At 38.6% G+C, this 23,864-nt stretch overlaps 6 protein-coding genes, 1 long non-coding RNA gene and 1 other non-coding gene across 12 annotated transcripts; 3 read left to right on the top strand and 5 right to left on the bottom strand.

The window, feature by feature from the left end:
* The first annotated feature begins 297 nt into the window (after window positions 1-297).
* On the top strand, window positions 298-2,058 carry BNAA04G15990D. Its single transcript, XR_007339064.1, has 4 exons — window positions 298-421; window positions 808-931; window positions 1,531-1,569; window positions 1,662-2,058. It is a non-coding gene; the product is annotated as an uncharacterized protein At2g27730, mitochondrial (transcript).
* Window positions 2,059-2,310: 252 nt separating this feature from the next.
* On the bottom strand, window positions 2,311-3,542 carry LOC106446743 (60S acidic ribosomal protein P2-2). The gene is made up of 4 exons (XM_013888525.3): window positions 3,385-3,542; window positions 3,217-3,307; window positions 2,590-2,816; window positions 2,311-2,507 (listed from the first exon to the last, which is right to left on the bottom strand). Exons 2-4 carry the CDS (start codon window positions 3,302-3,304, stop codon window positions 2,481-2,483), a joined length of 342 nt encoding a protein of 113 aa, XP_013743979.1. The 5' UTR covers window positions 3,305-3,307; window positions 3,385-3,542; the 3' UTR covers window positions 2,311-2,480.
* A 2,037-nt stretch (window positions 3,543-5,579) lies between these two features.
* Window positions 5,580-7,795, bottom strand: LOC106446745 (65-kDa microtubule-associated protein 5). Of its 2 annotated transcripts, none has more exons than XM_013888527.3 (5): window positions 6,699-7,795; window positions 6,210-6,391; window positions 6,045-6,132; window positions 5,893-5,966; window positions 5,580-5,788 (listed from the first exon to the last, which is right to left on the bottom strand). In XM_013888527.3, exons 2-5 carry the CDS (start codon window positions 6,252-6,254, stop codon window positions 5,744-5,746), a joined length of 252 nt encoding a protein of 83 aa, XP_013743981.2. In that variant the 5' UTR covers window positions 6,255-6,391; window positions 6,699-7,795; the 3' UTR covers window positions 5,580-5,743. The 2 variants fall into 2 exon arrangements, with proteins under 2 accessions (XP_013743981.2, XP_013743982.2); XM_013888528.3 differs by having other exon boundaries at window positions 6,210-6,388.
* A 1,434-nt stretch (window positions 7,796-9,229) lies between these two features.
* On the bottom strand, window positions 9,230-9,945 carry LOC125608211. The gene is made up of 2 exons (XM_048778187.1): window positions 9,925-9,945; window positions 9,230-9,865 (listed from the first exon to the last, which is right to left on the bottom strand). Exons 1-2 carry the CDS (start codon window positions 9,943-9,945, stop codon window positions 9,230-9,232), a joined length of 657 nt encoding a protein of 218 aa, XP_048634144.1.
* Window positions 9,946-11,880: 1,935 nt separating this feature from the next.
* Window positions 11,881-12,900, bottom strand: LOC125608210. Its single transcript, XM_048778186.1, has one exon. It carries the CDS (start codon window positions 12,898-12,900, stop codon window positions 11,881-11,883), a length of 1,020 nt encoding a protein of 339 aa, XP_048634143.1.
* A 3,003-nt stretch (window positions 12,901-15,903) lies between these two features.
* Window positions 15,904-17,182, bottom strand: LOC125608043. Of its 3 annotated transcripts, XR_007339063.1 has the most exons (4): window positions 16,809-17,121; window positions 16,332-16,472; window positions 16,197-16,252; window positions 15,904-16,118 (listed from the first exon to the last, which is right to left on the bottom strand). It is a non-coding gene; the product is annotated as an uncharacterized LOC125608043 (long non-coding RNA). The 3 variants fall into 3 exon arrangements; XR_007339062.1 differs by having other exon boundaries at window positions 15,904-16,252; window positions 16,332-16,477; window positions 16,809-17,182; XR_007339061.1 differs by having other exon boundaries at window positions 15,904-16,252; window positions 16,809-17,041.
* A 206-nt stretch (window positions 17,183-17,388) lies between these two features.
* On the top strand, window positions 17,389-19,438 carry LOC106446747 (putative F-box protein At1g21990). Of its 2 annotated transcripts, none has more exons than XM_013888529.3 (4): window positions 17,389-17,527; window positions 17,653-18,650; window positions 18,736-18,876; window positions 19,008-19,438. In XM_013888529.3, the coding sequence occupies exons 2-4, from the start codon at window positions 17,703-17,705 to the stop codon at window positions 19,329-19,331; spliced, it is 1,413 nt and encodes a 470-aa protein (XP_013743983.2). In that variant the 5' UTR covers window positions 17,389-17,527; window positions 17,653-17,702; the 3' UTR covers window positions 19,332-19,438. The 2 variants fall into 2 exon arrangements, with proteins under 2 accessions (XP_013743983.2, XP_013743984.2); XM_013888530.3 differs by having other exon boundaries at window positions 17,418-17,527; window positions 17,696-18,650.
* Window positions 19,439-19,576: 138 nt separating this feature from the next.
* On the top strand, window positions 19,577-23,427 carry LOC106446748 (pentatricopeptide repeat-containing protein At2g27610). The gene has a single exon (XM_013888531.3). The coding sequence runs from the start codon at window positions 20,805-20,807 to the stop codon at window positions 23,388-23,390; it is 2,586 nt and encodes an 861-aa protein (XP_013743985.2). The 5' UTR covers window positions 19,577-20,804; the 3' UTR covers window positions 23,391-23,427.
* Window positions 23,428-23,864: the final 437 nt, after the last annotated feature.

Below are 23,864 nucleotides of genomic sequence, written 5' to 3'. Positions count from 1 at the left end.
TGGCAATATCTTATACGGATGAATGAACATATTGTTCTAAAATATCTTAAAGAAATTTTTAAATCCAAATTTTTCCTTTCATTTAAATGTTACGTGAACATAATTATTTCCGATTTTTTTTAATTCAATAACATAGATCATCCCACCTAATTACTCTAATATAAAATGAGTAAATATCCCTATTTTGGTTGGTTAGTTTTTTTTCTTTAACTCTGATTCTGGTTGGTTAGTCAATAACAGGTCCTTTGTATTCGAATTCTAAAGCCCATTAGTAACCAGTACTTTTAAGCCCAATAAATGAGACGTTACAGCCCATTTAACTCCAAGATCCCTCCTTCCTACTTCCACCTCTTCTTCATTTCTTCAGTGTCATTTTCCCGTAAGCGGTTTTTCATCTGCATCCCGACGCTCTTCAAACGAGGTTCTCTTCCCTTACTTACGATCATCTTCCACGTTCACGATTCCTATATTCTCGTTTTCGATTAGCTTACAAATTGATTTCATCTCTGTCGATCTAGTCATTGTCATCGATGACCGACGTTTTCTTAGAGATTTCGATTTCGTTTCTCTGTTTCCGGATCACGATTAGGTTTCGCTTATCTGCTTGCATTTGATACATACGTGTTGTTTCGTATTCTGTGGATGATCCATTAAGTTTAGTCAGAGATTCAGATTCAGAGCCTTGCTTGTGTTTTCTTCTCCAGAATGTATAATAACTACTAGTTGGTTCAGTATCTTGAGTGATGTAAACAAATAGTATGAATTGACAATGACGAAAATAATTGATGATAATCTTTTTATTCACAGGATACTTCTTTGTTCATTTATCATGGCAACGACAAGGAGCGCTATCAGATTTGTGTCTCGCAGGTTCTCTAATGGCAAAGTTCTTAGCGAAGAGGAAAAAGCTGCTGAGAATGTTTTCATCAAGGTATATCCCTCGTGGCTTAGAATCTTCGGTAGCTACTTTCCCTTTGGTGATGATGATGAAAACGTTGTAGCTATAGCTTCTTGTTAACTATTTGGAATTATAGAATCATCAAAGCGTGATTTTCTTTCTACTTTCCTTTCTGATGATGATGATGAAATCTTTTTATCTTTCCGTTTTCTATCTGAGAAAAGTTTTAGACAAAAGTTCTATCTAAATTTTCCCCTTTATGATGATGGTGAGGATGATCCGATCCCTTCTTGATTCTATTCGTCTATGTTTTTAACTATTAGACTTACAAGCCTCAGAAAAGGTCTGTCTACTTTCCTTTTATGGTGATTATTTATCAATCTGTTAATGATTCTTTCTTTATGTATTGTGAACTGTTAGATAATATTTGGTTTTGCTTTAAGGTAAGTAGTATCTCGTGTGTGATTGCAGGAGTTAAAAATCTCTTTTGTTCTTAAACTATAAACATGTTGGATACTTTCTCTTTCTTTCTGTTCACGAGTCATTTGATGTTACTCTTTAGCTTGGTTATATTACCATATGGTGTTTCGGTGGGAATTAATCTGTTAACTAGCTATACTTTATTATTCCAGAAAATGGAGAAGGAGAAGCTTGAGAAGATAGCTCGACAGGTACTGATTCCTTTTTAACTTTTGTAGTTGAAACTACTAGTCGCTCATTTCGATAAAGAGAGTTTATAGTAAACTTGTGATGAACTTACTAGGGTCCGGGAGAACAAGCAGCAGGTTCAGCCAAGGCTAGTGGTGGTGGAACATCATCAGCTGAATCCACGGGACCTAAAGTGTCAGAAGACAAGGACAGAAACTATGCGGTAGTGGCTGGTGTGGTGGCTGTCGTTGGTGCCATTGGTTGGTACATGAAATCAGGCGGAAAGAAGCAGCAGCCAGAGGTTCAAGAGTGAAGAAAGGTAGTAGAATACTGGACTTTGGAGTGGCTTTACTATAATAAAATAGAGAGTAGCTTACTCATTCCTCTTGTATGAGAAACTTTGGAATTGCCTACTACTCTTTCTTTTGGTTTTGACCAAATTTTCAGAACAGATTTTAAGTCTTTTAAAGTGTGCTGGCATTTAGCTTCGTAATCTTTAAGTTCATTAGTCACTTCTGCTCTCCTCTGGCCAGAATAATACTAAAGATGATGGAAGAAGGAGTTCAACTGAAGAAGTCATCTAAAGTTCTTTGAATTATCATCAAGTGTAAAATTTTGATGCAGAATGTGACACAAATTGTGGATCAAGGAGTTCAAAATAATAATGGAGTATCCAGTGGATAGATAATTAGTTAAATCCCAATTTTCAGATTATACCAGTTGGTATATTTTTATCGTAATCGTATTAAACGTTAAGGCAGATATTCAAAGCAAGAAATAGAAATGCAAATATAACATATTGTTTTGTGTAAAAATCTCTTGAGAATTTCAGAAATGTCAAAGATACTGACCGAGAACAAACTAGAAAACAACAACATAAGTTTCAAGAGGTAACAAAATGATAGCAAAATCAGATGACAGCCAAGCATACGCTCTACTCGAACAGGCTGAAACCCATGTCCTGCAAATTAACACAAAAAGTACAAAATCAGCAAAATAAATTTATGTTTAAAGATCCAAAGACTTAAAGAAGTAAAGCTTACATCATCGGATTCTTCCTTCTCCTCTTTCTTCTCTTCCTTCTTGGCCTCAGCAGGGGCAGCACCTCCACCACCACCAGCAGATGGAGCAGAAGCCATGGCAACACCACCACCACCGCTGGGTACTGAAGCCAACTTCTCCCTTCCAACAGCAATCAACTCAGCTACATCTTTCCCATTGACTTCCTTCAACAAAAGCTCAATCTGGGAATCTTCTGTTTCACAACCAACTGCAACAAAAAGACAAGACAATGTCAAGTTCCATTACACGTTCAAAAAATGAATGCATTTTATCAACTGTTGTTGTCATCCCAGAATAATTACTACATCACTGATTCCCACAACAACACATTTCAAACCATTACTTGAGGTTTACGAATCCTTTTACATGCGCTTTTAATACATATATAAAACATTATTTGCAATAAATACATATCTTCACATCAAAGAAAAATAAAGCAATGTCACGACTCAATTAATTGTTCAGAAAACTAATGCATTTTATCAATTGTTCCTCCCCTATTACAGACATCCCAGTTCCCATAACAACCATTACTTGATGTTTGCTCATACACAACTTCACATTTGGGCTATCACTAACAAGGAGACAGCTTGAAAGAAAGAACAAACCTGAATTGAGGATAACCTTGATGTCAGCACTGGTTGGGCAAGCTTTTCCGCTAAGAACAGCGAGCAAGAACGCGGCGACAACCTTCATTTTCTGGAAAAAGTAACACAAAGAGTAAGTACGTAACAGATTAGAAATCTAGAAATCGAAATGGATTGGGAGGAGCTTACGGCGGAAGTTGATGGGGATCTCGCAGGAGGCGGCGGAAAGCTTAAGTGTTTGTGAAGACGGCAATGAAAGGATTGAGGAAATAAGGAAAGTATTTTTATTTATATGCATACCATTACTTAGGGTTTTCTTGTCTTGTCTCCTCCCCGTATACTTTCATTCGGCCCAATTCTCTTTCAAGCCCAACGTTATATGGGTTCCAGTTCTGTCCTTTTTTTTTTTTTTTTTTTGGATCAACTGTCCTTTTTTCTTCATATGGCAAAAATTAGATAAAATGTGGTTTATCATATTTGATCGTTTGTTTGATTTACAAATCCAAAATGGTTTTGTTAATGCGTTTTATTTCTTGTATATTATTTGGCGAACATTTTTAAATTGTGACACAGAATACCATGTTTAGGTGTTAATACCTCTCACAGTTCATTTTAAAAAATTCTTTCATTTACTAGAAAATTAGAACATGATTAACCGGGGTTCTTGGGGTTCTTAACTCATGATTTGACATTTTTTTTGGTTAAAAGACGGTTCTTAACTTTTTTTAGTTAAAAGTTAAGAAACGGTTATTATCTAAAGTTAAGAATCCACCCTAAGAACCTGGATTAATCATGATCTTAGGTGAAAAATTGTGCTGTATGAGATAAAAATATGTGTAAAATATAATTTATAGTGATGGAATGATCGATTAATATAGTTTAGGTATTGTTTTTTTCCTTAAACATAATTCATACCAAAAAAAAGAAGAACACTGTAATATAGTTTAATGTTGGCCAAGTTAACTTAATATTAAACAATTTCTTAATTAGAATTAGATATTAACCCGCACATCCGTGCGGATATATTTATATTTTTAAATTAATATTTAAAATATAAAATATGTTATAAAGATATATATCTAATATCTACACCGCACCGCAGTTAACAGTAAATAATTTCTTAATTAGAACTAGATATTAACCCGCACCGCACCGCAGTTAACAGTAACAAAAATCTCTACATATACAATATATTTATACGTTTTTATAATTGTCAAAACTGCACCGCAGTTAAACCGCTTGTCCCGCACCGCTCAATCCGTTGTTACCATTTGGAACCTTAGTATATGTTTGCTGTATGAGAGAGTAAACATTATAGCACATATACATTGTAGTTTTTATTTATGTTTACTTCTTTTGAAGGCTTCTATCTTGAGAAATTAGTTTATATCTTTGGAATTTCAGGGTCAACATAAATGTAATACATTTAAAGCCACCTGCTTTTGAAATAAAAGCATATATATTATCTAAACCAACTTTCTAATGTAGTACTAAAACAGAAATTATTTTAAAGCTCTATGCATTTGTTACCTTCACCCCACTCATTTTGTCAAAAATTTAAAACAAATAGTACAACATTAGCATCCGTGGAGGATCAAAAATGTTCATGAAAAAAAAACCAGTAATTGAATTCACTGAGGTCATTGGTGGACTCAAGGTAAAATTATCAGATTGTATGTTTTTTTTTTCAACCAGACATCGAGCATCTTTATCGGTAAGAACCTGTGTTGAGTTCTAAAAGAAAAAAAAAGTATCACCATTATAATTACATAATTAAGATTTAATCTTTTTAAATAAATTGAAAAAACAGTTGAATAACATCTGTTATATTGGGTTATAGGAGGTTTTTAAAATTTCCAAATTAAAGACTTTTCTGCACTCTCTCTCATGTTTTTATTCTTTTTTTCATTTTCTTTTAATCTTAAAAACTCTACTAGAACTCATCGTTAAAGTTGCTCCCAAGGCCTAATGGCTATTCCTATTTCCAAGATAATGTTACACGCCCCAAAGAAAGCAAAATGATGATTCAGCTACTTTAATACGCGTAAGTTCCTAAGGAGAACTTTCACACGTTTCACTACAAGATCAGAAGATGCACTGCTTCTCGATTCTTGTAACTCCGGTAACCTGTTTTTGCTCTCAGTTAATCTTCTCCGGTCATCATCGCCAAAACTTCATCTGCACAGCTCAGGGAAACAGCCGAGAACAATTTCCCAGCTCCTTTTGCTGGAACATAGCCAGAAACTGAAGTAATTACACACATTCTCTGGACTGAATGATCCAAGGATCTAAGAGTGGATCCAGAAACAGAAATTCTTGAGACCTATAAAAGACCACAATCTACTTTTCTGGACTGAAGCCACCGATCAATCCCTCAGACTGTATGTTAAACTGTCACATTTTCATATCCAAAACTATACATGGCTATTTTGTTATTTTTTCCTCATTGTGGTTGTTACACTAAATCACCATAACATTCAATCCAAGAAAAAAGAAAGGAGACTGGCAATCTTATATCACCACACCAGTGCTCTCTCCAAATCTGTCTTCACAGTTTCTGTTTCTCCTCATTCAGCAAATCTAACAACAGGTGCTGTAAAAAACATAAAAAAAAGTTTTTCAAGTAAAAATCATGGTAAAAGTATAAAAGTGGATATAATATTTGAAGGAGCTTAGAGCAAATATCATAGGATATACCTTATCATATAGAAAGGAAGTTCCTCGTTCAGTTTCCCATGATTCCACTATTCCGGTGAGAGAGACAATCATGCCTGTAAAACAAAACACAAAATCACTCAGAGACAAAACCTTTTCTAATTTCGTTCCACTAATTGCGTTGAGAAGCTCACTTGGAATTTTGCTAACTAGAATTCTAGCAATTGCAGCACGTTCAATGGTTGTCTCATCTCCAGTTAACAAGTTGAAAAGATTTCCCCTCTGTTAGAGAGTAAGAAACAGAGTTAGATTTAAGTTGAACTTGAACAGGCAAAATAAATAAATAAATTTTTAGCAACCTTATTAAATTCTGAAAACCACTCTTCCTCCCTCTTAGCATGCATCAATTCACCCACTGCGACTATAATTGGCTCCCTAACTAAGGCTTCAAGCTTGGCTGACTCTAGTCGATCTTCTAAGATGCTTATACAGTCAGATAGTTGTGTCGAATCAAAATCAGAAACGTCTGCGCCTGCGCCTGCTTAAGACATTCATATGATTATAATATTAGACACAGAACACTGTATGTGTCATGATTATAATATTAGACACAGAACACTGTTTTAACAGATGTCATGATTATAATATTAGACACAAAACAAACACAAAAGTTGTGTCGACTCAACAAAACTAGAAACGACTGCGAAGACATTTCATGATTATAATATTAGACACAGAACACTGTTTTAACAGATGTCATATGTATAATATTAGACACAGAACAAACACAGAATACTGTTTTTTTGACAAGTGTCTAAGATACAACAGTATAAGCAAGAAAAACTTACAAGGGTCAACCTCGTCGCTGACATGGATATGAGCTTTCGTGTAAATGGCCTCAAGTTCTCTCTTCTTACTCAAGATCAGTACCTTCACAGGATCTTCTTAAGAAACCAAGCTTGGTTGAACAGAGGAACTACTCTTCTTCTTCTTCGTCTTCGTCCTACTGCTTTCTCCTGGATCAGATCTAACCCGCTTCTGTGTGCTTTCTTTTACAGTGCTGAAGATACCGTTGTTCTTTTCAGAAGAAAACGAGAGGCAGAACAAAGATTGTGCTTTGTAGAAGTATTCAATCAAAGCCCATCCCTTCAATCCAAATGGATCACCTTCACCAACTCTGACATCACTCTTCTTCTCGTAATCAGGTCGCAGATAAGCCACTGTACTCTTTATTCCCTCAAACGCAAGATATTTGTGAAGAAACCGGCGAGATCTTGACCAACGTACTCTCTGACCCTCTGTGTAAAATGTCTTGAAGTTCGGGTTGCTCTTTGAGTGAAAAAAGAGCCAGGATCGGTCACTTTCTCCATCCAGAAAAGCTGAGCTGATAAAACTCCAGTCCCTTGGATGACTATGAAAGATTGTATCATCCTTATTCTTAATCAAAGGGAGTCCTGAACCTAGATTATCTTCCACTCTTTTCAGCAAAGCAAGAACTATTTGAAAACACCTCTCCCTGCTATCTTTGACAAAGAAACCATCCACAACCACATAGGCCTGATCTTGAGAAGAAAGAATCTCAGCGATGTTCTGGTGATTAGCGGAGCAGTACCTTTGCCCTTTAGCTTCCACGACATGGTTGCAGCCAAAAAGGGAGCAACCAAAGAGAATCCTTCCACCATATTGAGCGTGGGGAAGAGGAGGAGCTTCTTGTACTTCTACCGGCGGCTGTTCTCCCGGCGGCTGTCCTCCTGGAAGAAGAAGCGTAGACGATCCATGTGCGAGTTCTGCGTCAATATCTTCGATAATTGCCATTCTCGAACAGATCTCCAGGGGACGGAGTTGAGAAATGTAATCGCAATTGGAAAGAGTAATCGGTAAAATCGAGCGGAGGAAGAGAACGGCCGGTGATCGAGATTCTAGGGTTTTGAGGACGGACGGTGATCGTGGAAGAAAGAGGTTTTAAAATAAAAAAAGAGTCTTCTTAGGGTAACTTTTTGATTTTATTTTCCCCCTTCCTCAAGGATTGGTAAAGAAATCTTGGTCGTTGCTTTTCACGATCAATGACAAATCCTGACCGTTTAAACTTATTATGTTTTTAAATTCGCTAAAATACTTCCCCCCCCCCCCCCCCCCCCCCCCCCCCCCCCCCCTTTTTTTTAATTATGGACATTCGATGTTTGGCATTAGAAGTAATGAATGTACAGCTATTTTAGAAAACTAAATAACTACAATAAGAAAATCTTACATACCGAACAAAAGAACGAGCACAATTATATTTAGGAGGTGTCATTAATTCTTTTTAGTTTAATGTATTTTGTCTACACTCAGCATTATGTTCTCAACAGTATAATCTATTTTCTTTATCAACAGCTACAATACTTAGCATTTTGCTCTCAAGATCGAAAATATTTGCCTCTGTTCTGGTGGTTAACGACCTGCTGATAATCTTGATATAGTTAATGCAATAATGATACAGAAGGAGGTGGAACAAATACAAAATTTTGACCATAAATCTGCTTCTTCAAAATGTGAAACGTTCACCAAAATGGCAGAGTATGTAAATTTTATTGAACAAATTTTCAAAATACTTTAAATACTATTTTATCTATATTATAGGAATTAACACATATTAATAATTAACAAAATATTAAAAAAATAAATTATATTTATTTAAAGTTTTCATTTCTGATATAATTATGTTTGTTTAAAGTTTTCATTTCTTAACCAATAAGATTCATTGTAATAATCCATTACCAGAATTTTCATCAGATCGCTGGCCTAAAAATATTTCATCAGAGCGCTGGTTTAATGTGTTGTGTTATTTTATCAAGGATTCAAATACGTGAACATAAACTAAAATGTTATTTCGTTTAAAAAACACTAAATGTTATTTGGGAAGTCAAATGTATTAGGCGTTTGAGTTTATAAAGAGTATTTTACACTACAAACTACATAAATTTATTCACGGACTTGCTAAACTATAACATGTATTATAGCAAGAGATTAATTTTAAAAGAAATGTAATAATTTAAATTTAATAAACAATTGTTGTAAAGTTAAGCGCTTTATGTTTGGTTTTGATTGCGTTAAATTAAAAAATATTTTAATTTTTAGAGAACATGTTTTTGTGATATATAGTTTAAAAAAAGAGAGAGAGATAGAGTATGAAGGGTCTGGTCTTATATATTGCCCCAGATATGACGTTAACTTTTTTTTTTTTTTTTTTTTTTTGAAAAAAAACCTTTATTCATTTAAGGCCCATTACAAATGTACGAAAGCCCAGAACAATATACACAGGCTAACGCAAACAGACGCTCTGTTACCTACCTATAGGCTCCTGAGACCCCTAAAGCTTTAGTTCCTGCCAAAAAAACATCTAAACTGCAAAAAACGACATCCAAGTTGCAAGCACAGATGATTGCCCTGCTGTGATTCTCTGTCTCCGAGCGAGGGGATCCAACCTGAGTCTGATAGTCTGTTTAATCTCTGCTATTAGAGCCCCTGGGGGCTTCTCCACTGAAGAGTGAATCCTTGCATTCCTTTCCTTCCAGATCAAATACAAAACCGCCTGATGAATAAGCTTCATGATCAAATTTACGTTCCCATCTCTCGATGAAGTTTTCAGCCATCGCAACACTTCATCAAAACCTTGGGGAGCTACCAAATGCAATCGACTGAGGAAGAAACTCCAAACCTGATGACTATAAGCGCATTCAAAGAATAAGTGCTGACGGCTCTCATCATGACCTGAGCACAGGACGCAATTGGAGGGAACCGTCAATCCCCAACCAATGAGCTTATCCCTCGTGACCATTCTATCTCGTGCTGCGATCCATGTGATGAACGCATGCTTAGGAATCCTCCCAACAAACCACACTGCCTTATGCCAGAATACCTCTGCCGGTGGAGGATGTAGCGCTCTCCAAGTCTCACTTGTTGAGAAACAACCATTACCTCTCTCAGCTGTCGGATACCAGACATATTTATCATCTACTTCAGAATCAAGCACCTCCTGTGCATTTGGTAAACATTCCTTCAACAGAGAGATAATTGGGTGTCTACTTCTACTACGATCCAGCCACCATCCCCCATTAGTAAGAGCATCAGCTACAACTGCATTGATACTTAGTCCTGTAACCTGTGGACCGTTTTCCCCAACCAAATCGATGAGAGGGCCTATAGAAGTCCAATTATCGTACAAAAACTCGCAGTGATACCAGATCCCAATTCACAATGCACCATAGGTCTGGCTAAAGGCCTCAACTTACAGATAGCTTTCCATATCCAACTCCCCCTTCTCGAAGGATTCAACATCCAAAAATTCTCCCTACCAATCAGATTACGCCTTACCCACGAGACCCAAAGAGAGCCTCCTGCTGTAAAGATCAGCCAGATTAACTTCAACCCGAGGACTTTGTTCCAGTCTGCGAGGCGCCGCAAACCCAATCCTCCTGCTTCCTTAGGAGTACAGACTGAATCCCAAGCAATCTTCGCCCCTCTAGCTGAGTTTGGCGCGCCATTCCATAGAAAAGCTCCACACATCCGCTCTAATATACTGACGCACTCATTTGGAATGATGAATATCGAGGCCCAAAAGGATATAGTAGAATAGATCACCGCTTGAATCAATTGAAACCTCCCTGCAAATGAGAGGTGCTTCACCGTCCAAGAATTAAATCTCGCTGAGATTTTATCTAGGAGAGGTTGAAAGTCAGTGCGCGTCATTTTCTTTGGAGATAGCGGCACTCCTAAATAACGAAGGGGAAGAGCGCCTTGAGCAATTCCCATTTCTGTTGCTAACTCTCGACATCTCTCAGCATTACCTCCATCTAGCAACAGCTCTGACTTCTGCCTGTTTATCTTTAACCCTGATATAAGCCTGAACTCTTCCAGAATCTGAAGAATACCCCTTAGAGACTCTGCAGATCCGTCGAAAAAAATCAAGACATCGTCGGCAAAGCTTAAATGAGTAATCAAAGGGGCTTCACATTCGGGATGAATGCCAAACCGACCATTAACTGCCCCTTGATCCAACATTTTTGAGAGGACATCCATTGCGATCACAAACAGCAGAGAAGAGATTGGATCTCCTTGTCTCAACCCTTTTTTTCCCGGAAAAAACCCATTTAGCTCTCCGTTAATGGCAATGCTGTAAGAGGTGGTGGTGACACACTCCTTAATCCAATCAATGAACACCTCTGGCAGCTCAATGGATCGAAGAACTTTAAACAGAAAATCCCAACTCAGGTTGTCATAGGCCTTAGAAATATCAATCTTCAGGCAGCCACGAGTCGTTTGTCCCTGATTATTAAAATCCTTGACTAGCTCAGAAGCTAGTAGGACGTTCTCACAGAGTAGCCTATCTTGCACAAATCCAACTTGGTTTCTTTGAACAATGTCTGAAACACAGAGCTTCAATTTGTTCTTGAGAAGTCTGGCCATGACTTTATAAATCGTGGAACACAGTGAGATTGGTCTAAAGGCAGTCAGTTGATCAGCTCCTACAATCTTTGGGATCAACGAGATCGTAGTGGTGTTGAATTGCCTCAACATACGACCTTTCGTGAAGAACTCTGTTACTGCTTCCAACGAATCCTTCCCCACCACTTCCTAAGCTTCCCAAAAAAACTCCGCGGAGAAACCGTCAGGGCCTGGAGCCTTGTTCTTTGGCAAAGCAAATATAGTATGTTTAATAGTCTCTTCCGAGGGTATGAGAACTAGCTGCTCAGCTATCTCCTGCGGACACCGGTAAGGAAGGAGGACCCTCAGCTCTTCTATAGAAATGTCACAGATCGCATCATCTACGGAGCCTAGCAGATTCTGAAAGTATGCTACCGCCATCTGCCTGATTTGCGCTTGATTAAACACCCGATTTCCTCCATCATCCCTTAAGAAACTGATACAATTCCGGAACTGATGAGCCAGCACTGCCTTATAGAAAAATGTAGTATTTGCATCACCGCAATCCAGCCACCGGATCCTCGCCTTTCTGCTGTAAAAGATCTCCTGAGCATTCTCAAAGAACTGCTACTTCTTCCGGGCCACAAACTCCTGACGAAATAGTAAGTCCGTAGGGGAGGTGAGCAACTGTTGCTGGATCGCCTTAAGAGAATCGAGGGCCTCTCTTGCCCTTTGTTGGATGTTTCCAAACCCTTCCTTATTTAACCTTCTACAACCTGCTTTAGCCTTCTTCAATCTCTGTCCCAGAGAAAACAACTTCGATCCAACTGGGATTGATTCCTCCCACAACTTCACCATCTCTTCTCTGAATCTTGGATGTGAAGATATGAAAGAAAAATACTTAAAGCTACATTTCCTCATCTGGGGTTCCGAGGAAAAGGTAACTACTGCCGGAGAGTGATCGGAATCTCCCGGAGCCTCAAAGATACTCACGGCCCCTGGAAAAACCTCCTTCCATCTGTCATTGCAAACCGCCCTATCCAACTTCCTGAGAATTGGATCTTCCTCTCTCCTATTTGACCACGAGAAAAAAGTGCCTCTGAAATCCATATCTGCCAAATTGCTCTCTACCAGACACTGCTGAAACTCCTCCATACCTCGAACAGGCAGATCATATGGTTGCAAAGAAAAGTGCTCTGCCGCCGTAAGAATTTGATTAAAATCTCCAAGCACCACCAATGGTGACGAAGCAACAATGGAGCTATTTGAGATATTGATCAAGTCTCTCCATAGAATCCGTCTTTCCACTTCTGAATTCTGCGCATATACAAAGGCTATTGTGCAACTCGTACCTGAAGCCGGGTCCATAACTCCACAGAGAATTAACTGATCCGTCTTCATATACACCACTACTGACAGCGACTGATTCCACAAAAGCCATATTCTTCCTCCTTCTGCAACTGAATAATTGTTATCAAACCGCCAACCAGGAGCAACAGCTCCTAAAATACTGAGAAAATTTTCTTCCTGTACATGTGTTTCCAATAAAGCTCCCACTGAGGAGCCCAAACTCTGCAACCACCTACTAACAACCCTCTGACGACCGCTACCATTAATACCGCGAATATTCCAACTAAAGATCTTCATATATACAAAGTGGGGGGGGGACAGATCAGATACTAGGCTTCTCACCCGAGGTGATGCCTCGTGTAAGAAACCTGTGAGATTTTGGAGGAGTACCGACTGATCCTGAAGCTTTCCATCGCTCTACCTGACGCAAAGCACGCCTGTATTGCTTGGAATGCTTGGTCAGCCATAAGGAACCTTCTTCTTCTGTTGTTTCTAGAGTAAGATCCTTCCCTTCCTCATAACTATCTCGAATCTCTCCTTCTTCCAACTGCGTTTCATCAATGATCAAAGGCTTGTTTGAACACCCTGAAACATCCGCTTTGACTACAGACTTTTCCTCATATGCCAAAGTCCCTACCTTTACCGCCACTTCATCCTCTACTGATTGTTTAACCTCTCCCATGACCAACATTTCAGGAGGGGAGCTCAAGGCCCTTATTCGAGCTCTAGAACGAGACCTCCGGCGAGACCTTGAGCGAGCCCTCCTCATCTTCTTCTCCTCCTCAACGCTTAAGATGTCAGCTACAGCTTCTTGATTCAATACTTCTAAAGATACCTCCTCCACAGACTCAACAACACTGATCACTGCTTCCTTCTTCTGAGTAAACGGCTTCTTCATACGGGGTTTGTTACAACGGTTTATCAAGTGTCCAAATTTGCCACAGTTGATGCATCTAGGAGGAAGGTTAGGGTACTCAACGTTAATCTTAACAGAATTTCCTTGAGTATCCCTAACTACTACAGCCTCCGGAGGGGAGTGAGAGAGATCGATTTCCACCTTGACTTTTGTGTCTCCGAAGTGGTACGGGTCTAAACGAGACTTCTCAGTGTGGAGCGGTTCACCTATTCCGCTAGCAACAACACTGATCCCATTCAAAGAGTACAGCTGAGGTGGAACATTCTTGAGCACTGCCCACGTAGGAGCAAAGAGAAGTTCCTGAGCAGCTAAGCTCCCTTCAGCTGACCACGGATATACCGAGAACGCACAACGATCCGCTTGCCAGTATCCAACCTCTAATACCCACTCTCTGGTTTGCACCGAGGGAATGAAAATTAACACGCAGGTCTCTGAGACAGTACGAACCGTGATTTTCCCAAACTTTCCCCAAACTGGGTTCAAATCTGCGATTATCTTCTCTACCGACGGCCTACGGCCGTGAAAGTGAGCAACCACATGATCTTTCCAGAACTCCGACGTCTGCAAAAGCACGGACTCCGGTGCTTGCATAACCGGTGTTCCATCCTCCAGAAAGGTTGGATCTGAGATCTTGCGAAGATTTCGCAGTGAAGACTTGAACCTCGCCGCGTAGGTTGGAACCTTAGCAGCTGGAATCGACGCTGGAACCGACGAAGACTGGAGCTTGACCTCTAGGTCGCGATTCAGGAGCTGAGTTTCGCGATTCGAGATTTTCGCCTTACGAGCTCCCCCTGGATCGATTGAGGCGCCTGAGGAGGGAGATGATACTGGAATCGTCATCGAGAACAGGAAACGGCTGGGAATAGCTTCTCGCTAGCCAGCGTGAGGCCTAGCCAACGGCGGTAAGATACCGGAAACCTAGTCGCCCTTTTTTCGCCCTTTTTGAGAGAAAGCAAGGTTGTTCAACTTTATTCGATCTTCAAAATCCGGAAACCTAGTCGCCCTTTTCGATATGACGTTAACTTGTATTATTATGTTTGCGCTTTATGTTTGCTTTATAGAATACCTTAAAGTTGCTTTGACTATTGTTAGATTCTACCTTAGATATGGTGTAGTTTGCCTTATGTTTTGCCTTTTATATTTTTCATTTTTTTTGTCAACATATTTTCATTTAATCTGCTTAGATATGTTAAAAGAGTTATGGTTGCATTTTGAAATTATCATATCTAAAACAAATTCTGTGAATTGCACTCTCTACACATTAATTTTATTTATTGTTTTGGAGCCTTTATTCATATTTTTCAGAAAAATATTTTAAACTCTAAGAAATTAGGGAAAATTGTTTTTTTAGAGCAAAAAAATAGAAACTATGTCCATTTAGACTAATCTCATATTTGTACCATTTTTGCCTATAATATCCTTTAATATTTCTGAAAATAAATTAAATAAATAGTTTTACAAACAAAAAAAATTTGGAAAAATAGTAACTACTAATAAAATACCTATATAAACTTAGTGGTATTCTTTTTCATTTTTAGAAATGTTTAAATCATAATTTCAAATTATGTTCTAAATAAAGTAGAATTGACATTCTACAAAGTAGAAAACAAAATCTACTTTTTTCATTGAATCTACAACGTTTAGAATACATGATCTACGTAAATAAGAGTTTTCTAAAAATATTTAGAATACACATTCCGCGCTTAACCTATCGATCTAAAACATGTAGAAACCAACTTCTACATATTTACTATAAATCTAAAACAAGTATAAACCGAATTCTACAGATTTACTGTAAATTTAAAACATGTAGAAATCAAAATCTACACATTACAAAAATTCTAAAAAATATGTAGAAACCGATTTCTACAGATTAACTGTATTCTACGGATAAGAATAATCTGTTCCGAAAAATAAGGAAAAAAATATTTGGAAATATTCAATTTCCTATTTTGAAAACCGATTTTTTTTTTTAAAAAAAAACAAAAAATATGTGGAAATATTCTGTTACCATTTTTGAAAAATCGAATTTGTTAATAAAAGATCACTTACTAGCCATTTTTTTGGAAAAAAAACACTTATTAGCCTTTCTTCTCAAAATACCTAAATTTTCCTTTGATTTTTCACAAAGTTAGGAGCTTTTTCATATGGTTGGTACAATCTATCTACCTAACTCTTGTCTGTTTGTATGAATCTTCCATCAGATTCTTCTTCGTGCTCAGGATGATATATGTAAAATATGATTTAGTGTTCGGGGCCTATATCATTAATTTCGAATGTCCTCAGAATCCCATGAGATTGAAACGTCAAGCACTAAAGTAATATGTTAACACATTTGATGTCATGTGGAGCTGTTTCTTGGATCAGTTAGTGAACTCATAAACTAAACCCACAAAATGATATTAGACAAGCTTCAAATATTTACAGTGTAGTAAAACAAATAAAGAGCATTCTCTTCCATAGTAATAGCAACAGTAAAACAAAAGACATCAAGCCAAAAAAAACCCTTAAAGAACATTAGAAGAACCAAAGAAACATCACAAACTGAATAAGATCAACCTAGCTTCTGTTTCTTCCTTTTACTTGCTTCACAAGTATCCTGCATATTATACACTAAGATTTTTTCATTATATGTTTCAACAAACAATATCATAAGTCAAGACAAGATAGTCTAGACCATTAGCTTCAGACGTTTTCATCACACGAATCCTTTTAACCGAGGTGATGAGCATTCTAAGATATATACAAAACCCAGATTAGATCATTGTAAATCATTCATCAGACATTAAGAGATGGTTTTTAGTTCTTTTACCTCCATGGAACATCACCAACGAGCATCCAATCTCCTTCCTTATCTTCATAAGTACAAACTCAGATGATCCAACGGTTTGGTGAACTGACCCATTAACCCGATAGTACCAGGATTAGTGCCAAATTACATATCTTCTAGTGTCTGCGCTGGCGATACCAACATCAACAACAATGACACGAAATCAAAACTAACCAATCTCTTCAAAATATCGATTGACAAACCCGTATGGTAAAGCAAATTGATAAGATTACATACACATGTAACATAGATTAACTGTAGGTTCTTATGGTAATCACAAATTGATAAGAACAGAACACAAACACATATAACAAACTGGTGTGTTATTAAATCGATTGACAAGAACACAAAAACATATACCGAAGCACTAATCTATTTGCTTTTCACAGAACTATTATCGATTAAAGAACATGCAAAGAAGATTTAAAACAAAATAGGAATGAGAAGTGTCGATGTTACCTTCGTTTTACATGAGAGAATAAGAGATTAAGCCGGAGAAGAAGATACTAAGCCGGAGAAGAAGAGATTTACGCCGGAGAAGACGAGATTTGAGTCGGTATCTTCTTCTCCCCACCAATAGAGACCTGTTGACTTTGTCGCCACCAGAATTAGAGAGGCCTAGAGAATGAGACTGAAATAATTAGGGTTAGGGGTTTTGATTTGGGGATTTAAAAAAAAAAAAAAATTAATTGGTTCTGTATATTATATTAATTTAATGTATTACAGTTAGTTTTAAAATTGTATTTCGAAGGACTAAACTGGGATTTTCAAAATTATTAGCTTAATGAGACAATTGTAGGTTGGGATTATTCTATTAGGACAATGTTTATATTTTTTTGCTCTAAAAAAACAATTTTCCCAAAAAATTATAAATAACTACTTTTTTTTTAGCACATAAATTATAGATAACTACCATTTTTTTAATTTATTCGTTTCAATATTTTTTTAACAATCAAATCTTTAGAAATTTTTAACTGGTGATGGATAATTTTGCAAGGAGAAAGATAATTCCCTTAGTTAGTAGAAAGGAAAAGGTTAATTGCTGACCAAAAAAAAAGGAAAAGGATCGGTGAAATAAATAAAAAAGTTAACTTGGAAAAGAAGAACAGGTGCGTTCTCGGTTCTATCTCTGACATCCCTCGTCGTACTTTGGCAACCTTCTTTCCCTTCTTCCAATCGTAAGTTTGCTTTATTACATGAACCTGAATAGCTCTTGTCTGTTCAGATCTCGAGGAATCAAATTGTTTGATTATTTTTTAAGATCCTAATCGTCTATCTATTTTAATAAATTTCTGTGGTATAGGTCTGGTTGAGTTGAACAAAAAGAAACGTATCTGTGCTCACAGGGTAGGGATGGGTTCTAGAGATTTGATCAGCAGTCTGCCAGACGAGGTTCTTGGGAAGATCCTGTCCTTCCTTCCGACACATATCGCCGCTTCCACATCGGTTCTGTCCAAAAGATGGAGGAATCTTCTCGCGCTTGTAGACAAGCTCGATTTGAGCGACGCAAGTGTTGGTAGTCCTCTAGGCTTCCCTGAATTCGTGGACAAGACACTTGCTCTCTTAAAAAACTCTTCACTCATCAAGACATTCCATCTCAACTGTGAGCATAGGCACGAAGACTCTCGTGTGGACGGTTGGATCCACACTGCCCTGGAGCTCCGCTTCTTGGAGGAGCTTCGCTTGGAGACCGTAGGCATGTATTCTATAGAGACCGAGTTCTTCACGAGCAACACACTGGTTGACCTCACGATATGCGATGGATTCTATCCCGACGGTCGCCTCCCACCTGCTGGTGGAGTCTTTTTCCCAGCGCTCAAAAGACTCTCTCTCTTCTCCGTGGCGTTTGCGGATTGTGCCATGTATGATGATCTCGTCCTTGGATGCCCCGTCCTCGAGGAACTGTTCCTGCATTATCCTGATGATAACAATCCCCCGGCTTGGACAGGGGACGTGTCTAGCTCTTCCATCGAGCGACTGACCATCATTCACCATTATCCCGATTACCGCGAAGCTTACGAGTTTGTTTCTTTTGCCACGCCCAGTCTTTTGTACCTTGACTACTCTGGTTACGTTGCGGATCAGTATGATGTTGATTTTGATTCCCTTGTTGAAGCAAGACTTGATATTCGACCTTGGGAGGCATTTACAGATGAGCATGATGATCGTAGTGATAATTCTGAGGATGATGACAGTGATTGTGAGTATGATGCAGATTCTTTTTCTTCTTGGGATGTTACCGGCCTTGTAACAAGGATAAGCAATATCAAGACCCTTCACTTGTCTTCGGATTCTCTTGAGGTATGTTTTTGATACTTAATTGTTTAAATTTGATTAGCTACCATATTCTAATGATAAAATGTTTGTGTTTTGTTTCATGATTCAGGTTTTTCACTTTTACTGTAAATCAATGCCAGTCTTTCACAACCTCCTTACTTTATCATTTGAGAGTGACAAAGAAAAAGGATGGCAAGTGGTGCCTCTTCTTCTCAACAGCTCTCCAAACCTAGAAACTCTAGTCATCAAGGTAAATAAAACGTTATGAATTTTTATATGTGTTATTTTATCAAAATTTCATTTGATCAACATCTGGCACTTTTCATATTTTGCTACATTATTTTTGTACATTAATGAATATGTTTTTTTCTTTCCGTTCAGGGCCTTGTGCATAAAGTTACAAACAGATGCGGGGACGCCTGCATTTGCATCCCTAAGAAGAAGAAGAAGGAAGAGGGAGTACCATGCTGTTTATCCACATGTCAAGTGAAGATGCTAACCGTTTCAGGGTATTTAGGAACTTGTAGAGAGCGGAAACAGATAAGTCATTTCTTGGGGAATTTGAAATGTCTTGAAACTGTCAAAGTTGGTGTTGAAGTTGATAACCAACAAGAGAACCATGTTCATAAAAGATACATGGGAATCATCAATGCTCTTATCAAACTTCCCAGAGTTTCGCCAAACTGTCAGATCCAGTTCTTCTGATTTCTCTTTTCTCCTTTATTTATTTTGTCAAACTGTTTATTTGATTGTCACAACACATTTGTATTGAACTCTATTTTTTTCTATGTAACATTCTCCTAATTTAATCATAGCTGTTTTTTGCATGAAATCACACGAATGTACAACCTGCTACAATATAGGTTAGATGTTTTTTTTTTTTTGAAAGGAAGTGTAGGTTAGATGTTCCTGCTACAATTTGCTTATTTATTTGAATATTATGCTGTACATCAATCATTCTTGATTCTTGTTTTGTGAGGGGTTCAGGTTCTGTTTTTTTAATTTATGTTCTGGCAAAGTAAAGTTCTAATGAATTCTCACATCGTTTTGAAGGAACAAGTTTCCTAGAAAACTGACAGGAAAGTCCATCTTCAGAGACAACTTCTTTGGGACATCTTAAAATGGAAAGACATAGAGCTGAAAGCCATCGATCGCACAGTGACAGAAAGTATCCGTAAGAACAGGGTATTTGTTGTACTTGATGATGTTGAAGACATGGAGCAACTTAATTAGGTCGGAAAATATTTTAGCCGCTTTGGGGCAGGAAGCAGGATAATCATTACATGCATTTGTTAAAGCAGCTTGGAGTAGAAAATATATATATTCACCGGAAAAACTCGATTGTGGTGAATCTTTTAAACTCCCAAGTTGGCATGCTTTTAGAACAAGTGAACCTCCTGAAGCATTTCAAAAGCTCTTTGGAAAGTTGGTTGCGTATTGTGGAGGACTCAATGTGCTTAAGGAGAGGTGTCTTATAACAGTCCATGATAACAGACTAATGATGCATGACTTATTCCGAGACATGGGAAGACAAATTTTACGAGGAACATCTCGGATCAACTATTGAAAGAAGTAGAATGTGGGATCTTGATGATGTTATTGATGTATTGACAAACAATTCTGTAATGACTTTAATCCCTATGGTTTCTCTTTTTTTTTTTCTGAACCTAAAATTATTAGGTAGAATTGGGATCACATTTAGACTGATAAAATTATTTTTCAATATTAGGGTACAGATCATGAGGTGAAGCCAGTTCAGGAGGTGAATCTATTGTTAAAAAGGTGAATTAGTAACTGTAAACAACAATCATATAAATACATGTGGATTGTGGAGAGATGATTCCTTTCGTGAGTCCTTCAAATCAAATGATAAAGATAAACAGTTAGAAGTAAGAAGAAGAAAGAGTTAAGAAAGTAACAACGGGAGAAGAACAACGAATGATCAAATTAGTCCACACACCGTGTAGAACCGTTATCTCTAGAACAATAATTCATTATGCGGATTGTATAAATACTTCACTCGTCAAATTTTACCGCCGTAACTTTTCTTTTAGTAGCCGTTGATTTATTCAAATAAAGAAAACTGGGAATAAAAAAATCATTTCATGTTGATATATATTATACAAATTTGAAGCGAAAATGCCAGCAATCTTTTAGCTCTTTATTTCTAAAAGCAAAATGCGATTCAGAACGACGATATGGAGACATCATCAATCTCTGGAGAAGCTCAAACCCAAATTCAGAATCTACACCCTCGGTGTCGTCGTTGCATCAGCGTCTCGTTTCCATGTCGCACACAACCTGTTCGACAAAAGTCCTGACCGAGTTCAAGAAAACCACACAAGCTTGCTCTTCGGCTACTCCCGCGACGGACGCACTCAAGAAGCGACCAGACTCTTCTTAACCATCCACCGTTCCGGAGCCGAGATGGACTGCTCAACCTTCTCCTCCGTGCTAAAGGTTTCCGCTACTCTATGCGACGAGCTTCTCGGCAAACAGCTGCACTGCCAATGCGTAAAGTTCGGGTTTTTAGACGATGTGAGCGTTGGCACGTCGCTTGTTGACACGTACATGAAAGGCAGTAACGTTAAAGACGGAAGAAACGTTTTTGACGAGATGAAAGAGAGGAACGTTGTTACTTGGACTACTTTGATAAGCGGGTACGCGAGGAATGGGTCTAATGAGGAGGTTCTGAAGCTGTTTATGAGAATGTATGAAGAAGGGACTGAGCCTAACTCGTTTACATTCGCAGCTGCTCTTGGAGTTTTGGCTGAAGAGGGAGTGAGTGGGAGGGGGAGGCAGGTGCACACGGTTGTTGTCAAGAACGGTTTAGACAAAACCATTCCTGTTTCCAACTCTCTGATTAATCTTTATCTCAAATGCGGTAACGTTAGGAAAGCTAGAATCTTGTTTGATAAGACGGAAGTGAAGAGTGTGGTTACGTGGAACAGTATGATCTCGGGGTATGCAGGGAACGGTCTTGATTTAGAAGCGTTGGCGATGTTTCACTCCATGAGGCTTAACCATGTCCGGTTATCTGAATCGAGCTTTGCTTCTGTTATCAAGCTCTGCGCTAACCTCAAAGAGCTGAGGTTCGCGGAGCAGCTCCATTGCAGTGTTGTGAAATACGGGTTTTCGTTTGATCAGAACATAAAGACGGCTCTGATGGTGGCTTATAGTAAATGTGCAGTGATGTGTGATGCTCTTACGCTGTTCAAAGAGACGGGTTTCCGTGGGAACGTTGTGACATGGACAGCTATGATCAGTGGTTTCTTGCAGAATGATGGGAAAGAAGAAGCTGTGGACTTGTTTAAGGAGATGAGGAGGAAAGGAGTTAGACCGAACGAGTTCACTTATTCCGTCGTTCTCACTGCTCTTCCTGTGATTTCTCCATCAGAGGTCCATGCGCAAGTTTTAAAGACTAACTACGAGAGATCTTCAACGGTTGGGACTGCTCTTCTGGATGCTTATGTGAAGTTAAGCAAAGCAGATGACGCTGCGAAAGTTTTTAGCAGTATTGATGATAAAGACATTGTTGCTTGGTCAGCGATGCTTGCAGGATACGCTCAGAGTGGGGAGACAGAAGCAGCTGTAAAGATGTTTAGCGAGCTCACAAAGGGAGGGATAAAACCGAACGAGTTCACATTCTCCAGCGTCCTCAACGTGTGTGCTGCTGCTTCCGCATCTTCTGGACAGGGAAAGCAGTTCCACGGGTTCGCTATAAAATCAAGAGTGGATGACTCTCTAATTGTTAGTAGCGCTCTTCTAACCATGTATGCAAAGAAAGGCGACATCGAGAGCGCGGAAGCAGTCTTTAAAAGGCAGGGAGAGAGAGATCTAGTGTCGTGGAACTCGATGATCTCCGGGTATGCACAGCACGGGGAAGCTATTAAGGCGCTCGATGTTTTCGAGGAGATGAAGAGGCGGAAGGTGAAAATGGACGGCGTAACGTTCATAGGAGTGTTTGCTGCCTGTACACACGCAGGGTTAGTAGAAGAAGGCGAGAAGTATTTCGATGTAATGGTGAGAGAATGCGAGATTGCACCTACAAAGGAGCATAATAGCTGTATGGTCGATCTATACAGCCGAGCCGGGTTGCTTGAGAAGGCTATGGAGGTCATAGACAGCATGCCGTACCCAGCTGGTTCGACCATTTGGAGGACAGTTCTAGCTGCCTGCCGTGTGCACAAGAAAACAGAGCTTGGGAGATTAGCTGCAAAGAAGATCATTGATATGAAACCAGAGGATTCAGCTGCGTATGTGTTGTTGTCTAATATGTATGCAGAGTCAGGAGATTGGGGAGAGAGAGCGAAAGTAAGGAAGCTGATGGAGGAGAGAAAGGTGAAGAAAGAAGCTGGCTACAGTTGGATTGAGGTGAAGAACAAGACTTACGCGTTCTTGGCGGGTGATCGGTCTCATCCTCTCAGAGATCAGATCTATAAGAAGCTAGAGGATTTGAGTAGACGGCTGAAGGATTTAGGGTATGAGCCGGATACGAGCTATGTGCTTCAGGATATTGATGATGAGCTTAAAGAAGCTGTTCTTGCTCAGCATAGTGAGAGATTGGCTATTGCTTTTGGGTTGATCGCTACGCCAAAGGGAAGTCCTCTTTTGATCATTAAGAACCTTAGGGTCTGTGGGGATTGTCATGCAGTTATCAAATTGATTGCGAAGATTGAAGAAAGAGAGATTGTAGTTAGAGATACTAATCGGTTTCATCACTTTAGTAGTGATGGAATTTGCTCATGTGGGGACTTTTGGTGACTATAATACAACGAAAACACATTTTTTTTTACACATCTCCAGTAATAAAGCAAGTGCAATGTTTTGGGATCAAATCAAACAGCATGCTCCAACCTGTGTCATGACTAATAACTAAATTACACACGAGTCTGACGAATTGGTCCAAAGAAGACTTTCAAATTTTGGCCCCTAAACTATTTATAAATCTATCGACCCCAAGCCCATGCTTAACCAAATTGCGATCACTGATCAAGGCCGGCTCTGACTAGGACCATGTCCAATGGCAAATGGAAACCAATCTGGAGTACACGAACTCTTTAAATTACAATGGCAACCTCCACCAAAAGCTTCCTCCAAACAATAACTAAATAGCTAGTCTTGAGAGGTCTACATAATGAAAGCTTGGGTGCACTCATTGACATTGTGAAGGCATCTCTATTCTTTGACTCTAAATGATGCATTTTTCTAATTCACTTCTACTTTTATTCTAAAATA

The sequence above is a fragment of the Brassica napus genome, chromosome A4 (assembly GCF_020379485.1).
Source record: "Brassica napus cultivar Da-Ae chromosome A4, Da-Ae, whole genome shotgun sequence".
NCBI classification, from domain to species: Eukaryota; Viridiplantae; Streptophyta; class Magnoliopsida; order Brassicales; family Brassicaceae; genus Brassica; species Brassica napus.
This window is presented reverse-complemented; position numbering and strand designations above follow the sequence as displayed.

Excerpts from the sequence above, each read along its gene's own strand:
- LOC106446743 (XM_013888525.3), bottom strand. The coding sequence starts at position 3,304 with ATGAAGGTTGTCGCCGCGTTCTTGCTCGCTGTTCTTAGCGGAAAAGCT. Across the intron at positions 2,817-3,216 it reads CAAGGTTATCCTCAATTCAG|TTGGTTGTGAAACAGAAGAT; the intron begins GTTTGTTCTTTC and ends TTTTTGTTGCAG. Across the intron at positions 2,508-2,589 it reads AGAAGGAAGAATCCGATGAT|GACATGGGTTTCAGCCTGTT; the intron begins GTAAGCTTTACT and ends GTTAATTTGCAG.
- LOC106446745 (XM_013888527.3), bottom strand. The coding sequence starts at position 6,254 with ATGCATGCTAAGAGGGAGGAAGAGTGGTTTTCAGAATTTAATAAG. Across the intron at positions 5,967-6,044 it reads TCTAGTTAGCAAAATTCCAA|GCATGATTGTCTCTCTCACC; the intron begins GTGAGCTTCTCA and ends TTTGTTTTACAG. Across the intron at positions 5,789-5,892 it reads CTTCCTTTCTATATGATAAG|CACCTGTTGTTAGATTTGCT; the intron begins GTATATCCTATG and ends TGTTTTTTACAG.
- LOC125608211 (XM_048778187.1), bottom strand. The coding sequence starts at position 9,945 with ATGGGGGATGGTGGCTGGATC. Across the intron at positions 9,866-9,924 it reads TGGGGGATGGTGGCTGGATC|GAGGTGCTTGATTCTGAAGT; the intron begins GTAGTAGAAGTA and ends CCAAATGCACAG.
- LOC125608210 (XM_048778186.1), bottom strand. The coding sequence starts at position 12,900 with ATGAAGATCTTTAGTTGGAATATTCGCGGTATTAATGGTAGCGGTCGT.
- LOC106446747 (XM_013888529.3), top strand. The coding sequence starts at position 17,703 with ATGGGTTCTAGAGATTTGATCAGCAGTCTGCCAGACGAGGTTCTTGGG. Across the intron at positions 18,651-18,735 it reads TGTCTTCGGATTCTCTTGAG|GTTTTTCACTTTTACTGTAA; the intron begins GTATGTTTTTGA and ends TTCATGATTCAG. Across the intron at positions 18,877-19,007 it reads TAGAAACTCTAGTCATCAAG|GGCCTTGTGCATAAAGTTAC; the intron begins GTAAATAAAACG and ends CTTTCCGTTCAG.
- LOC106446748 (XM_013888531.3), top strand. The coding sequence starts at position 20,805 with ATGCGATTCAGAACGACGATATGGAGACATCATCAATCTCTGGAGAAG.